Source organism: Hoplias malabaricus, chromosome 4 (genome assembly GCF_029633855.1).
Source record: "Hoplias malabaricus isolate fHopMal1 chromosome 4, fHopMal1.hap1, whole genome shotgun sequence".
Classification (NCBI taxonomy): domain Eukaryota; kingdom Metazoa; phylum Chordata; class Actinopteri; order Characiformes; family Erythrinidae; genus Hoplias; species Hoplias malabaricus.
Genome location: NC_089803.1, coordinates 43,151,355 through 43,167,419, shown reverse-complemented (window position 1 = coordinate 43,167,419; position 16,065 = coordinate 43,151,355). Strand labels below are relative to the sequence as shown.

General features: G+C 37.0%; 1 protein-coding gene across 2 annotated transcripts in view; it reads right to left on the bottom strand.

The window, feature by feature from the left end:
• LOC136694697 (protein PHTF2-like) overlaps positions 1-16,065 on the bottom strand; it is a 58,780-nt gene that overhangs the window by 26,985 nt on the left and 15,730 nt on the right. For both annotated transcript variants that reach the window (XM_066668459.1, XM_066668460.1), the window contains exon 2: positions 3,176-3,256. In XM_066668459.1, coding sequence (XP_066524556.1) covers positions 3,176-3,220 — 45 coding nt within the window. In that variant the 5' untranslated portion in view covers positions 3,221-3,256. The remainder of the gene's footprint in view (positions 1-3,175; positions 3,257-16,065) is intronic.

Genomic DNA, 16,065 nt, shown 5'->3' with positions numbered 1-16,065 from the left:
GACAATGAGAAACAAGGATTCTCCCTCATCTATCTCACACACGTATACACAACATCTGTGCCCAGCCCCTCAACATTTTCAGCAGATTAAACGCTGCGCTCCACATTTCAGGAACACTGTACAGTCACAGTCTCTTACCGCAACAATTATGCCTTGCCATACTAAATACCAAACACTGCTTGACTTGCTGGCACACAATTATGTTTAGTGGTTCCTTTCAAAGCGGTATTGAAGATTGCAAACAACCATGGTGTTACTATGGCATAAGTTTGGAATGGATGAAGTTCCGACATATCAGATAGATGCTTGAAGGTGCAGTAGCCTAAAGTCTATTGCAAAGATTGCACCTCCTTGTTTCTACACTCACCATCCATTCTTTCAGCTCAATTCTGTAGCCCACCAGTTGTTTGTCATGCTTTTTATCCCACTTTCATGCTGATTCTCTATGGTCAGTCTTTAATAGTACAGTGCCACAAAATTAATCTTCATCTGATTTTAAAGTGAATACAAGCAAAAATACTCCACCTAAAAATGAACAAACCTCTCTCCACCCCTCATAAAACTTGCTGTACCAGTTCACTAACATGTTTTTATTCCATTTTCCTTGCTGAGAGCTTTACATAAGATGAACACATGGGTTACAAAATTCGGAATGTCTCCTGATATAAACAAGTGTGACGTGCTAAAAATAAAAACAACATTAGAATAAAGAGTATAATCAGGCCTGTGTTGAGAGCATATGTGAGACTTACACAAACATGCATTTGACAACAATGAACTTTTAAGTAGTTTCATTTAAATGTATTAATTTTTTCATATTCCTCAAAGAATCAAAGACATTCTCTTTGGGCTCCTTACTCTAATTGTTTGCAAGTCTAAGACTATATTTATAATCAGAATCAGTGAACATTTTGGGCTAGAGCCCACACCCACAAACACTCCCTTTCAAACACACCCACAATTATGCACACATGATAGAATACATTCTTCTTATACTACTGCTGTGCCAAAACTCAGACTAGGCTTACTTGGTGTATCTGTGTAAGCTATTTGACTGTGATTCAGCTCAGCACTGACGAAAATGATGTTCCTCCCTGACTGGTGACCTAAAAATAAGATTCAGGTGACCATTAGCTAATGGCCTGGTGCTGCACTTTACAGTGGCCACTGTAGTAGTATAGCAGCACAGGCTCAAGGTCACATCCCAAATTAACTCCCCATTTTAGGACAGTGTTGAAAGGGGGGGGGGGGGGCAAAGAGATGTATCATGTGACATAAAGACCAGAGGCAAATCCAAGGTCCTAAAAACATGCAAAAACTAAACACAAAAATGGCTTCTCCTCAAAATTTGGCAAAAGCAATGCATTAACTTTCCAGAAGAATGAGTTTAATCAACTTTAAATAATTGCTGAAAAATACACTTAAACTTTTTAAGCGAAATATAAATAATATATCTAAAATGAATTTCCATTATCCCCACCAAAACACACACACATGCAAAATTACACAGGTAGAAACAATCTATGAAAATATGCTTACGTATTAATACAAGAAAAAATGTTCTAATATGTCATAAGGATTTGTCCTTGGAAATACAGGTAAACATACACAGAGGCTCAATAAATAAATAAATAGCATATCTTCTTCTGTCCAAAAGAGAAGAAAGGGGAATGAACACTGCAATGTAAGTGATGTGCTGTACCTTTAGAGGCAGTTTAAACACTGTGCCCATAGTAAACAGAAGGCTGAATATATGTGAAAATGTCAGTGCAAGTACCAGGATACAGATTACTGACCATAACTCAAAGTTCACAAAGAAAAACTGCCATAACATAAATCTCACATTGATGCAGGACTGTTTCTTTAACCTCTGTAGACTTATTGACTGCTTATAAAAATACCAAGGTCTTGAACTGTGCTCCTGTCTGCACTGTAACTCAAGCCATGAAAGTGATCTGAACGCTAAAGTTAACAGCAAAGCTCAGGTGAAGCAGAATATTACAAACATTTGCCTACTCAAAGTCAACTCAAACGTGTGTTGGATAAAGGCATCTTTCATACAATGCATGGAACCGTGGACGACAGTTGAAATTGGCATATACTTTTACAAAAAGATCAATTATAGTGCACCCAGAATAGTTTTCTATTATTTCTATATTCTAACTAGCAATCCACTGTAGATCAAAAGGTTAAAACAACACCCAAAACCTTCTGCAAATAAGGAGTGAAATAGGCCAATAGACATGCTGCATAATAAGAGAACGAAGCTAGCAAGCAACCGAAGCCAAAACTCACAAATATCGTCTTATTTAAAGACAATATCTTACAAAGTGAATCATAAATGGAATACAAATAAAGGAAAAAAAATTAAAATAAAAAAAAAGTCAGTGACCTACACCTAATTGGCAGTTGTCTTCTTCTAATCATTTATTAAATCACCAGTTACCTACTCATAATCATCAGTTAGATGACCAGCCATATAATGCTGCCATCATCAGTGTTCCATTACCAACCAGGTCACAGAGTGACCAGGTAATTTTTTTACTACCAAGTCATCCAAAAATGACCACTCGCCTAATACCAGTCATATAATAAACTGTCATTTAGATGTTCCGTTGTTGTGGCAGATGATCAGCCATTTGCTCTTAAATTGCTATCAGATGACCAGTCATCTACTAACACACCAGTCTTTTAATACTGAGCATCATTAAAAGGACTAAGTCATTTACCATCAATCACAAACTATTGTTTGTATTCTACTGTAAATGTTTGTGAAGAATGAAGCTAGTGAAGGAGCGTAGGCTTTATCATTATGTTCAGTTGTTCCATCACTTTGATTCAATTATGTAATGGATGCTTCTAACAAGTACATGAACAAATAGATGAAGACAGTGCCACAAAGCGTACAGTCCAACAAGGGATCAATTACAGCCATCCTCAACTGATCCCTAACCCACTCTATTGAGCTGTGTGTGTGGTTGGTGTCCCACACACACACACACACACACACACACACACAAATGGAAAACTACAGAAAATCTAAAGGACCAAAAATAAATTTAATAACCACTGCATGAAGTAATCAGGCGACAGAGAAAAGGCCACTATATGGAAATTAACTCGATCAACTATAATCAAAGATAATAAAGTATAAGATCAAAAAGACTTTACTCACCTTCTTCTGGTACCACACAACAGCATCGCGCACTTTGGAAGCCATTTACATATCAGGAGTCACCGCATGGGTCATTTTAGGCTGCAAAAAGAGAGAATGGGGAGAATGAGAAGCAGGAAGAGAGGAGCAGAGTAGAGTCGGTCAGTCTGCTGGAGAGGCTGGCTCAGTGTGAGCTTATAAACCAGATTGGTACCTGCTAAGGAGGTGTGTCTAACACAACACGTCACACACAAGCCCTCGTTAGCAGAGCAGAGTTTAACTTGTCCTGGGAAACTGGTTCTTGGTTATATCAGCATCAGTGTCAATACGACAAAACTACATTTTGGATTGTCATAGCTGCATGGATATGCATAAAAACTACAGAGGGCTGCATTCTATGCAAGGTAAAAAAAAAATTATAATAAAAAATAAATAAATTATTAAATAAATAAAATGATGTCTGGTTAAGTTGACAAATCAATGAAAGTTTGTTTTAGAATAATTTTAAGAGGAGCAGAGCAACACAGTTGAACCTCAATAAGTTATGCCAAGTTTGTAATGAACTCAGACAACTTTTAGGTTTTCCGTATCAAAAAATAGTTTTCTTGTATTCTTCAAAATGTAATCCCTCTATATATTTTTAAATATTTCTGCCACCATTTACACAAACAAACACATCATAACTGACCTCCCACACCCACAATCTAAGCAGAGGATCTCAACCACCATGCCACAGACTGGTACCAGACCACAACATTTGCTTACTATAGCATCAGGAAGTAAGAGCATAATTACCTGTTTTAAATATTTTCATTACGAGATTTAAAAGTGCATTTTCAATAAGATAAATTTAATGCAATAATAATAATAATAACAACGTAAAAGTACAATTGTATGGCATTATTAATATATTGGCATATTGAGTCAGATCCCTTGCCACAAGAGCCCTATAGACCCTGTTGCCTCTGCAGTCCACATTTGTCTGAGGCCAGGTTTTAAGGCATTTTTTTTAATTAAATGGCAGAATTCAAGGAAATTTCTAAACTGTGAAAGCATTATTTATGATGAACTGATTTTTGTTGCCGTTGTGAACAATAAATATGTACTCAGATCTTAAAGATACTTGTTCAAACTTTCACTACACACAGTCAAGTTTGTCCAGTGTGCTCACACAGTTATTCAGCACAGTTAATATTTGTCTCTGTTTCCACTCCTGAGACTGAGGAGCCTGAAGCCAATTTTGAATCCGGTTAGAGGTGTGGGTGTGTTTGCTACACTTTTCTCAACCAATGAAAACAAAGAAAAGAGCAGCAGTAACAACTTCATTGGTCTAATTACGTAACACTTTCTGATTTTTCTGAAAATCTGAAGAGTGAGAACACAATGCTTTGTGAGCGCACAGGATACATTTAACAACAAGCTTTTTTTAATTAATTCATTCATTCATTATCTGTAACCGCTTATCCAGTTCAGGGTCGCGGTGGGTCTGGAGCCTACCTGGAATCATTGGGCGCAAGGCGGGAACACACCCTGGAGGGGACACCAGTCCTTCACAGGGCGAACAAGTTTTTTATTTATTAAAAAATAATAATAATAATTTTCCTTAAGTAGTGCTCTCATGCTTACTATTTTTTTTCCTGTGATGTATGGCATTAACATTGTTTACTTGACACTACAGCAGAAAGACAAAACTACTCCCTGTTCGTTATACATGACTGGCTGAAAAATGCTATAAACTTTCTTCAAACCAAATCATTATAAAGGAGTAGGACACCATTCACTCTTTGAAAAATTAAACTTTTTCACATAGTAAATAATAAACGTGAGGTGTCTTTATGGGGAAAACAACACCCTTTAATGAAAAAAGCCAATCAGTTCTCTGGAACAGCTGCCAGCAAAAAAGCCCAACTTTTCTATGAAAGCAATGTAGTGTTATTTTTTTCTTAGCATATATGTGCAGCAACCAGAACAAAAGTAAAGGGATTTTTGTCAGACTTTATCCGCGATTTGAAAGTAATTTGAAATGTTAGTGGCTTTTACCTTTGGGATTACGGGTCTCAGTTCATTAAAAAGACAGAAGTCAGCATCAAGTTCATATCATGTCAATGTCATCAAAATACCCGCCAGTACAAAACAACTCAGCTCAGAAAACGTTCTCTGCTCTTTGCATCTTGGGCAAAGAGCTGCTGTCTATGTGTTAATTTGCATGCATTGCCATACTAAGAGAAGGTCTGCAAGACAGGAAAAAAAGTAAGAGCAATGAACAGGAAAAAGACTAATCAGACTCTTGAAAATCTTACCAAACAAACAAACAAACAAATCAACCCACACAGACAAGTGAAACTGAAACAGCCAGAAAGAAACAGGGAAACAATAACACAGGTTACTGCTGGCTGTGAGCACTCACTGGTGACTGATTTTTTTTCATGTTTTTTTTGATAAACTGGTATAAAAACCCTGCTTGCTGTGACACATAAGATGCAAGAAAACATATCAGCCACACTCTCTTACATGAAATGCATTTCAGTCAGTATAAATCCAGAGCTCTACTGCTTTTTTTTGGTGCAGACAATAAACAGCATCCACACAGCTCACACACAAAACAGAGGAAGAGAGTCCTTAACCTTAATCACTATCACATATGCATGCGCGTCTCACACAGGTTTTAAGCTTTCATTTTACACATTCATTTTAACTGCAATGACATGACTTTAGTTGTACAGATCCTAATGATTTAGATTTAGACCCATCACAATTATTGAGTAACCTCCTCATTGTAATAAGACTTCATTTTGAGAATTGCTGAGGTTAACTACAGGTGTTAGCTTCATAAACGGGAGGTCAGCACTAATATTGACCCAATTTGACACTACAGAATACAGATTCATTCGGTGCCAAACTTCAGCTCGCAACTCAGTCGGGGCAATGTCGGGTTGAAGGTGGTCTCCAGAGTGGTTACATTTTTCAAAACTGCAGGCAAGGCAAGTTGCGTTTAACGTCCGCATTATGTTCTGTAAAAACAGGACATTGACTGAAATATAGACACATTCATTTCAGGGTAATCTAAGATACTGTAAGACACCTTCAGTTACATAGTGCACATAGCGCTTTATTTTACACAATCAATGTGAGTGTGTGTCGCCCTGCAAAAAACAGGCACCCCTCCAGGGTGTTGTGCCTAGTGATTGAATGAATGAAACATGTAGTAAAGTACTGTATTGTGACATTATATGTCAGTCAGGCATGTACAGTGTCTTTGATGGCATTGATACCTACTGGTGGCACTAACATATTGGCCCAAGTTCGACATTTCAATACAGATTTCATTTTTGTTTTTATTCATTTATTGCAGGAGTTTTAAAGTAAAGTCATAGAGGCTTTATAACAAAATTCTAGAATAAGAATCTTCATTTTAGGCAAGCTGAAGGACATTAAAAGCCACATGACTGTATCTGTTATGCAAAATACAAAGCTGGCAGTGGCAACACTTCTAACTGGAGGAAAAACCTGGTCAAACCCAAAATACACCTAAAAGCAAAAGAGTGTTATCCTGAAAGCCATGTCTGCTGGATAAAATCTAAGTGGGGAACTGACAACTTAATCACCATCTTCAGATAAGTCTCTCTAAATAATCCATAATTCATTCATTGTCTGTAACTGCACATCCAGTGCAGGGTCAGCTAAAAAAACAAGTTATTTGCTACAACACTAAGAAACTTAAATCATACATGTCTTCACATGACAGGCCAAACCTGACCAGACAAAGATGAATGTTTTGATGACAAAGACAATGGACATTAATAACCCCTGTTTAAGTTCGCAAAAATACATATTAGAAACCATGTCATTGTTATATGTGTAATTGGAATTGTGTGTCATTTGCGCAGCACAGGCTTCAATTATCAGAGTCTCAGATATGAAGCCCTTAACAAGGCAGCAAAACATTAGATCTGCATGTAACATTCTAAAACACAGATAGAAATAAATACATATCCAGGGCAAAACTGAGGCTGTCAGCATTTTTTTTTAATGGAAGAATAAGCCCCGAAGTGTCACCAACTCGAATGTGTTGCTCTATAGAGGCCAGTTAGAGTGTTACTGTTGCATAGTCATAATAGCAGCTCTGTAGCTGTTTGTGGCTATTGCACCTCCTAAATATATGCAGCAGCATGACACACTTTAAAAGGCGTGAATCCTTCACATGGGGTGGCAGATACGGCAAAAATATAACATCACAATACATCACAATAATAAGACAGCATGCATGAATAATGCAACATTTAGAAAATATAGAAACTGAGGACAATACATTTTATTTTCAGCCTTTCACATACTGACCTGTACCAAATCCAGTTAAATGGGATTTACTGCATTAGTGATTAATGAAACATGTAATTAGTCAGTGGTGGGTTTTTTGTTTGTCTGTTTGATGTTTGTTTTTTAAAGAACTAATGATTTCATGACTTGCTCATGGAAGTGTAATATAATGTAATGTAGTGTATTTCTTCCTAATAACTTCTCCACCTGATAAATTGCACTTATGCATATTTATCAGGCATTGATACCCTACTTTTAATATTATTATACTTATTAGGAAACAGAAGGTCACACCTGATTCAAGATTGATATTCTATTTTGTTAAGATTCTGACCCAGTTTGTTTGCTCATTTATTTATTTATTTTGAACAACAGGTTTTGACAGAGAGCATATGGCCTAGCCCTGGGGAGCTTTCTCTTGTTCTCACACATACACACAAAAGGGGGAGAGAGAGAGAGAGATCCATCACACAGGAAGGAAAGCTTTAGCGTGCATAATTCCTCATTAGATGCTATTTTGAGTAACAGGAAACATTTTTCCTATCTTCCTTCTGAGGATGAATCTGGAGGGTTAGACTTTCAACTAAATGTTGCAACACAAAGACACACACACACGCGCACCCACACACACAAACACCACCTGGCTGTGACATGAAAGGAACTGGCTGAGAGAAGGTAAAAACCTCTGAATGTATAAGGAAGCGGGTGCAAGGAAGAATAGGGAAGGAAAGATAAAGAGAAAAACAGTGAGATACAGAGAAATGGGAAGAATGAGGGGGAGCAACAGTATAAGAGGAAGAGAGAGGGGGGAAAAAAGGAAAGAAAGAAAAGGCAGAAGATAATAGGTAGAAGACAAAGAATAATGAAAGAGTGAGAGGTGTAAAACACTTATAGTGTGAAAACGTGTGTTTATTTCCAATGAATTTTTTAGAACATTGTCCTCACAAGTTCTGCAGTTTCAGACACGTTAATTTCACGTTCAGAGAAAGTCTTTACTGTTTTCTTAGCACCAGGCTTCATCTAAATAAACCAGAGTGGCGAGACAAAGTGACATAATGAGTACCTGCATTTGTAATAGTGATAAGGAATGGTACAAATGCTATGGAACAGCCTATCATACAGCAGAACTGCTGTTTACTGCTTGTATTTTTCTGGATGAGAAACAATGATGCATATTAACAAGTTGAGATCTGTCTCTCACCAACAATTAAAGCAATACTGATGCATTTCTATCTGCATAAGTGCTGCTTCTCTACAAAGAGAAAGCACATTTTCAGTGGAGGTTTAAAATCTGAGGACCTAACAAAAATGTAACTGCTGTCCCTAAAAGACCAAAAACAAAAGAAGGTATTTATAAATATATATGTAAAGTTACCACTGTGGATCTATTTGGACTGTGACGATTTCCTAAATAAGAAAGTGAGTGCTAACCACTGTTCCCAGCTCAATGTCCAAACAGACCACACAGTACGTTAATCCCCTTATGGGATTAAGGTACAAACAATTCTAACCATAATGTACACAAACTTTAGATCAAGCACAGTGGTTGATGAGGAAGACTCCCAGAACAGTGCGTCTCCTTTGAATCTAAAAACAATTGGTGAAGTCAACATCTAGAGCTGGAATAACTGGCTCTGAACAAGTAACAATAAACTGGGACTTTCTGGCAAGACAGGAAGACTAACAGATGAATCATAAACACACTATCTACTTTCTACTTCTCTCCTTCTCTCACTCTCTCTCTCTCACACCCATCCACCCCATAGGGCTTATACATCCAAGATTTATTACAAACGAGGCATATGGGGCATAGCCCTGTTCAATATCATTAATATAATAGGAAAGGGCCAAAAACATTAATATATAAAGAACAAAAATAATGAATGTAAAAAAATATATATATTAATTGAATTAATATTAATTAAAAACATTTAAAATATTTGAACCATTAAACTGTAGTGATGGGTTCAGTCATTACAAGGAAGTGCAACCATAAGTCAGTGCACCCTGCACTAGTGAGATTTCACTGGTTTGGCTGTCTTTTAGGAGCCTGTCTGATGAAATTTATTTATTTATTTTTAATGACAGCTACAAGCTCCCATGGCACAAACCGGATAACTCTAACCTGTGGAAAGATTCTCTGCCATTGCTCAATTTGTTTTCCCTTGCAGTAGGTTGTGTCCATGTACTGTTTTTTTTATGCTTTCTGATTCCATGAAGGTGTTCATAGTTTCAGGAAACCATATTTGGTTAAATTGGGACTTCCAGTTTCTACATTAAAATTCGTATGTGCCATTTGCTGTGTTTCACATTTCATTTTTACACGGAACCCTCTCTTTTTCTGCCAAGCATCTAAAGACATTTCATTTCGCAGTCACTCACTCAATCTATGAAAAGTAATGACTACAGCTGCTGAACCCATACCTCCCCATTATAACACACTGCATTCTCCAAGTTTTAGAGATGCCACTATGCTTTCACTGTGTTTTTGTTTTTGTTTTGTTCAGGTCCCTGCAAAACAAGCTGAATCACATAGGATTACAAACAAGTTAATCATCTAGAGCTTTGTCTTTTTTAGTATATGGTAGCCACCCTTGTTTTTCAGTACTGTGGCCCTTACACTAGTTCATAATAACTCCCTTACATCCAGGTTTGTATGTCTTCAAATAAACAATTGCCACATGAAGCCGTTAGTGTATAACATACAGCCATTAAGACAGAAAAACTGAGAATATTCTGGAATTCACAGCTTGTTTTGGCAGTGAAAATATGAGAGTACCTCTAGAGCTGAACCTTAACAGACACAACACACATATACTCACACCCAACACATACACACACAAAACAATCAGGGGATTTTAATAATCCCTAAACGAAGACAATAAATGACTTAGCCTGTTCTAATGACACCACTAACCCCACTCCCAGACTCAGTCATATTTGTATCAGAAATCATGTGGTAAAGGATTATATAATTCAACATCAATATCTCCCCCCAAACATCAGCACACTTACATTTTCTGTCAAACACTAGATGACGCTTATCAATGCAAAATATTTTAATTATATGGGACTCCTTAAAAAACAAACAATCTACATCAGACAGATACTTAACCTCTGAACCATACTTAATTTCTGAACAATATTTCACTTTCGGTGTAGGTTAACAGGTGTTTAACAATGTAGCTATTTACTGAATAGCTGAGAAGTGGAAGGTTCAGATGACGCTGGACTAAAGTGCTGAAATGTCTGCATAAAATGTCACCGAGTTTTCAATAACAGACAAATTAATAATTCCTTATACTTCTCACTTGTTGAATTTAAGAAACATTTAGTCCGTATTTCTATATTTAACACAATTTAGCAGTAAACATAGCTGTATTTTTAAGGGAAACAATACCACAAGTGTAAACACGTAGTTCTGTCGTAACATTGAGGCCACAGAGCAGGTATAATTCACACTGAATAAGAAATCATGGTGAATATAAAATACATGGGAGTGGCTGCTTGATTCACGCACTGCAACATACACAGCAGTGTTACTGGTGTTTTTAGACTGGCACTACTGTTCTGAGAACAGACCTCCTATCAAAACTAGACAGTCTTCAATGACATTACCTTTTAGCCCTTTAAAACAGATAACCTCTATCGGTCCTCTAACCGTTAGGCCACAGCTGCCCACATTGTGCCCTTGACACAAAATTATAATACAATATTATAACTAGGATACTACTATGCCCAAACTTACCTACAGCTCAGGAATCTTTCTTGAAACGGGAGCCCACTGGAGAAAAATAATTGAAATTGTCTATTTGAATGGGATTAAAACTGCTGAGAAACTTATTACACTACGATAATATTTACTTTAACCAACACAGGGCTTTAGTGTGTGTTGTGTTGTGTTAGTATGAGTGAATCAGACACATCTGTGTTGCTGAAGATTTAAAGCACTTTTAAAATCCAATCACTGAACAGTGTTAGACACACATACCTCATTGGACTACATTGTAAATGTAAAGACAATAGCTCATCTGTTGTTGCACAATTTGTGCCTGAGCTTGGTCTTGTAAGAGTAGAAACAACTGCACAGCACCGTTAACAAGCTGGCTGCTGAGTGGACAGATCTTCCTATAAGGACTGTGCTACTCCACAAGAAGAAATCCACAGCTAACATCATATCACACAATTTGAGTATGTGATATTTCAGGCTATTTATCTATTTTTCTTCCTTATCGATTCTGTCAAAGCATTTTCGGATATAGACTCAGTAACAACAACTGGTATTTTACATATTCCCCCTGTATTCTCACCTGCAATTGTATAAAAATACAAGATGATGTAACCCCACACACACACCACACACACATACAAAGTGGGTCAGGGCACAGAAACCCAGCCATAGCAACATATGCAGAACTACGTCAGTGGGAATTTGGTGGCCGATTTTGCTCAAAATAACCTTCCCCTCCCCCACCCTCAGGCTTGAATCTCTCTCTCTCTCTCTGTGTGTGTGTGTGTGTGTGTGTTTACTAAGTGGTGGCTGTACTATTTTAGTGAGCTTCACCCCAGCTCTCTCACCACTATAATAGCACAGACAGACGGCTCCAAAACAAAAGTCCGGCAAATCGCTTAATCTCCATGTCTCCCTTGTGCTCTCTCTCATGCTGAGCCAAGTTTAGGGAAAGAAAGCCAGAGAGAGGAGAAGGAGGGACAGGAGTGTATGATTATAGTGAGTCTGCCCAGATCAGTGTCAAGTGTGTCATGCAAAAGCTTCTGCACGCACTGAAATCACCCCACCAAATTAAGGCTTTGTAACAGTATGACAAAGGCTTTGCTCCAGCTTGCTTCAAGTATATATTTTACAGTTCAAGTTAACTTTTGATCATATACCCAAGCTAAATGAATCAGTATGGGAGCTAAAACTGCACTTGTACTATTCTTAGACAGTGAAAACAAGCTGTAACTTGTCTGATACAATTCAATCTTAACTGCCTGACAGATCTTCTGACTGAGTATTCTCTGCCTTATAAAAGTCTATAACCCTATTTGAACTGGATTAGTTATACCTGTGGAAGTGGGGTAAAGTAATTATAACCAGAATATCTCAGTTGTATTACTCCTCCCTGAATAGGCCATTTAAAGGCATAGTTCATGATTGTTATCAAAAACACTGTTTTATAAAATTCAAAGTTTTTTTTACCATTTGCTGCTCTCCAGTTTGAGTGCTCAAAACCAGTCTGGTGCGTTTACGAAAAAAAAAAAAGCCCAGTTTATAATAGTACTGCGTGAACAGACACGTAGGGGAATATTCACATCCTGTAATGAGGAGTACAGTGTAAAGGAATTTTACGCAGGTTTTCTCCAGAATGGAGGTGCTGGAGGCGTTTTTCTCATAAATGGTGGCTTAACCCAGGTGATGAATGACACCCCACTGAAAGCATTACTTCAGCTGCTGCAATGGACTGGTACTGTAATATTTTCATGCATTGACTTGGCACTGCACAAAGGCATTCTCTGAAAAGTCAACCATCTTTCTGTGTGTTTCTCATGAAGAATGGACAGACGGAATAGAGTAAAACCTTGACTTATGAGTGAATCAACTTACGAGTTTTCTGAAATACAAGCTGTCGCTTCAGCGACATTTGGCTTTATGACACGAGCCGAGATCCGAGTTACGAGTGAGTGAGCTTACAGCACCCACCACCAGTAGGTGGCCCAGTGAGCGTTCAGTTGATTATCTTGCTGTGCAAGCATCTCTGTCGTAACACTGTTTTTTATAGCATTGTAGCATTAAGTGTATAGCGAGTAAGTTAAGTGATAGAACACAAGGAGAAAAAGAAGAAAAAAAAAAAAAACTTCCCCAACCTCCTCCGCCAGCATCTTCGTCTGATCTTCAAGGTAAATACACTAAATAGAACCAGTTTCTTTACATCCTCTATTATTATTCTTTTACACATTATTTATTTATAAAGTTCAATTTTCTTATTCAGTATATTCAAATAACAAGTATTCAAATAACAGTATATTCAAGTAACAAAAATAATAGTGTGATTTTTAGGGGGGCTGGAATGTATGAATAGCATTTCAATTCACTTTAATTGGGAAATTTAATTTGATATACCAGCAAATTGAGTAATGAGCTCGGACACAGAACGAATTCAACTCAGATTACGAAAGAAAGAAAAAGTATTCATCCTGAATCAAATGAAAAATAATCTTTGTACAGGAAATGCATGTTCCAGACAGCTGCTTGCCTGAGTGCACATTTTGCACTGAGTACAATTTTCCACTAAACAACATCCCCAAGACCCAGACATAACATCCTGGTGCACTAGTAAGACAGGTGCCTCCTCATTCATCTGAAATGACATGAAAATTAAACTCTGGAATATTTTTGTCAGTACAATGACAAAAATCTGACTGATAAGCACCTGCAGGCTACTGAGCAACATAATCACCAAGACCCTGCTACCATGTCCAGTTTTGCTTCTCTGTTATCTTTTACAATCTTTATGATACTGCTAGATTGTTCAGTTTTTAATAGCATGGTCTCTGGTCTACTCGCTAAGACAGAATGGGGTGTTGAATATGCCTTATGTCAGCATGTTTTTGAGTCCCCTAGCTAAAATAATACAATATCCCAAAAGCAAATATTCACTCTCCACAGAAAAATATTTATGTCCACTTTTGTCGTTTTAACACAGCAACGATCATGATGAATAGACCAGTAGAAAAGCACCAAAATCTTTATGATTTATCCTTCCCCTACAAAGTTTCTGTTTTGGATATATGTTTTCTTTGGACAGTGATGATTTGAAGAATCCATAAATATTGTGCCTTTATAACTTAAGTATGGACATTGCAATTTTTTAAACTTTTCTATAGCATGTACTTTGTAATATGCACATGGTTTTCAGAGAGCAACAACATTTTTTTTTTATCCTTTGTTGTCCTTTTACCTAGTTTGGTTAATCAGCAAACATGAGACATGACCTCTGCAAGCATGCATCAAACTAATGATTTCCTGAAACCTGTAAGGTGAACCACGGGATAAACTAAGCTATGCTATTTTCTGCACTTGTAAACCTACACCGAAAGTGAAACAGACTTGCAATGCAGACCACTCTGATGACTGATATACCCATAGGTTTATAAGTTCTGGTTTAAAACCAAAAATTAGATTGAATGGTTTTGTTTCAGAATATGGTTCATCATCAAATGAGTCGCTCCATAATGCGAATGCAGGAGACTTTAGGTTGTGATATCTGAGTCTAAACCCACATCACATTTCCACATGGCCTGTGCCAGAAACTGAGCCCTTGTAGAAGACCGATTCTGTGCACACCACATGAGTCAGCACAAGTGCTTAACGCACCTGAGGCACACAGCCAGCTGCTCTCCATGGGTACAATCTAGTTTTAATGGCTTTTCCTGTAAGCAGTGGTGTAGCAGTGATGTAAGCAATCTTACCTAGTTTAAAGCAAAGAAAAGAGTCTTCATATGTAGGCTTACCAATGCACTGCAATATTGCCACAAAAATTAAAATAAAATACAATCAGGAAAAAAGACATTTTACATGTTTAAACCAACCAGACAGCTTCAATTTATACCTCAGGGGCCTCAGTATAAATGAATAATGAATAATTGAAAATATAAAGATTTAAATTACACAACCCTTTTGTAAATTATGCAGTATATTAATCTAATAGTTTTCATAATTCTGTTTGAATAAAATTAGGGATGCACCAATTTCGATTTTTTTGGGCAGATAGGATAACCGATAATTAGCGCCTTGGAGTAGCCAGTAGCAATATTAATATTAATAACCCATCATTTTATCTTTTTAAAATGAATGCAAATTCACATTGGATTAAAGCAAAACAAATTCCATAGGTTGTTAGAGGACAAGCCTTTATTTTAAGTATTTGTACATTTCTGTACTTTTTAGTGTTATATTTAAGTTTATTAGTTGTAGTTTATTTATATTTTTTCAAAGATTTACTGCTGTTTCTGTATGAATGTTTTCTAGAGGGGCACCAATTCGTGCAGCACTGGGTTTATTTTGGGAGGGAGAAAGCGGCATAGAGCAGTTCCGAGTGACTGAGCGAGGGAGAGAGTGTGTATGAGCAAGGGGTTGTAATCGTTTATTATCAATAAACTCAGACGCTAAATGAATCTATATCTATTTTCATGCGTTTTATATAAAAAGGGCTCCTGCACTGTGGTGGTTGGAAGTATCTTTCTGTCATTTAACCTGCTCTGTATGTGTGTATTTACACTGCTATCTGTGTGCACGTGTACTGAGTGTCGCTGGTGTTTTCAATTAATTTTAAAATTCAAGAAATTTAATCCCAGTAACTGTTCTCTGCAGAAACTGAAAAAGGCATCAGTGCATATCCACAAGCACAAAAATGACGCCAAGTTATCTGTTTTAATATCGGCAATTCAAAAACATCTAAAAACATAGGGTAGATAACAATAACTAAAAAAATATATATAGCCGATATATTTTGCATCACTAAATATAATGTATTTGTGATTTACTTTAAAAAAAAAAAAAATAAATACCATCTGAGTAAACATTATCTTCAAGA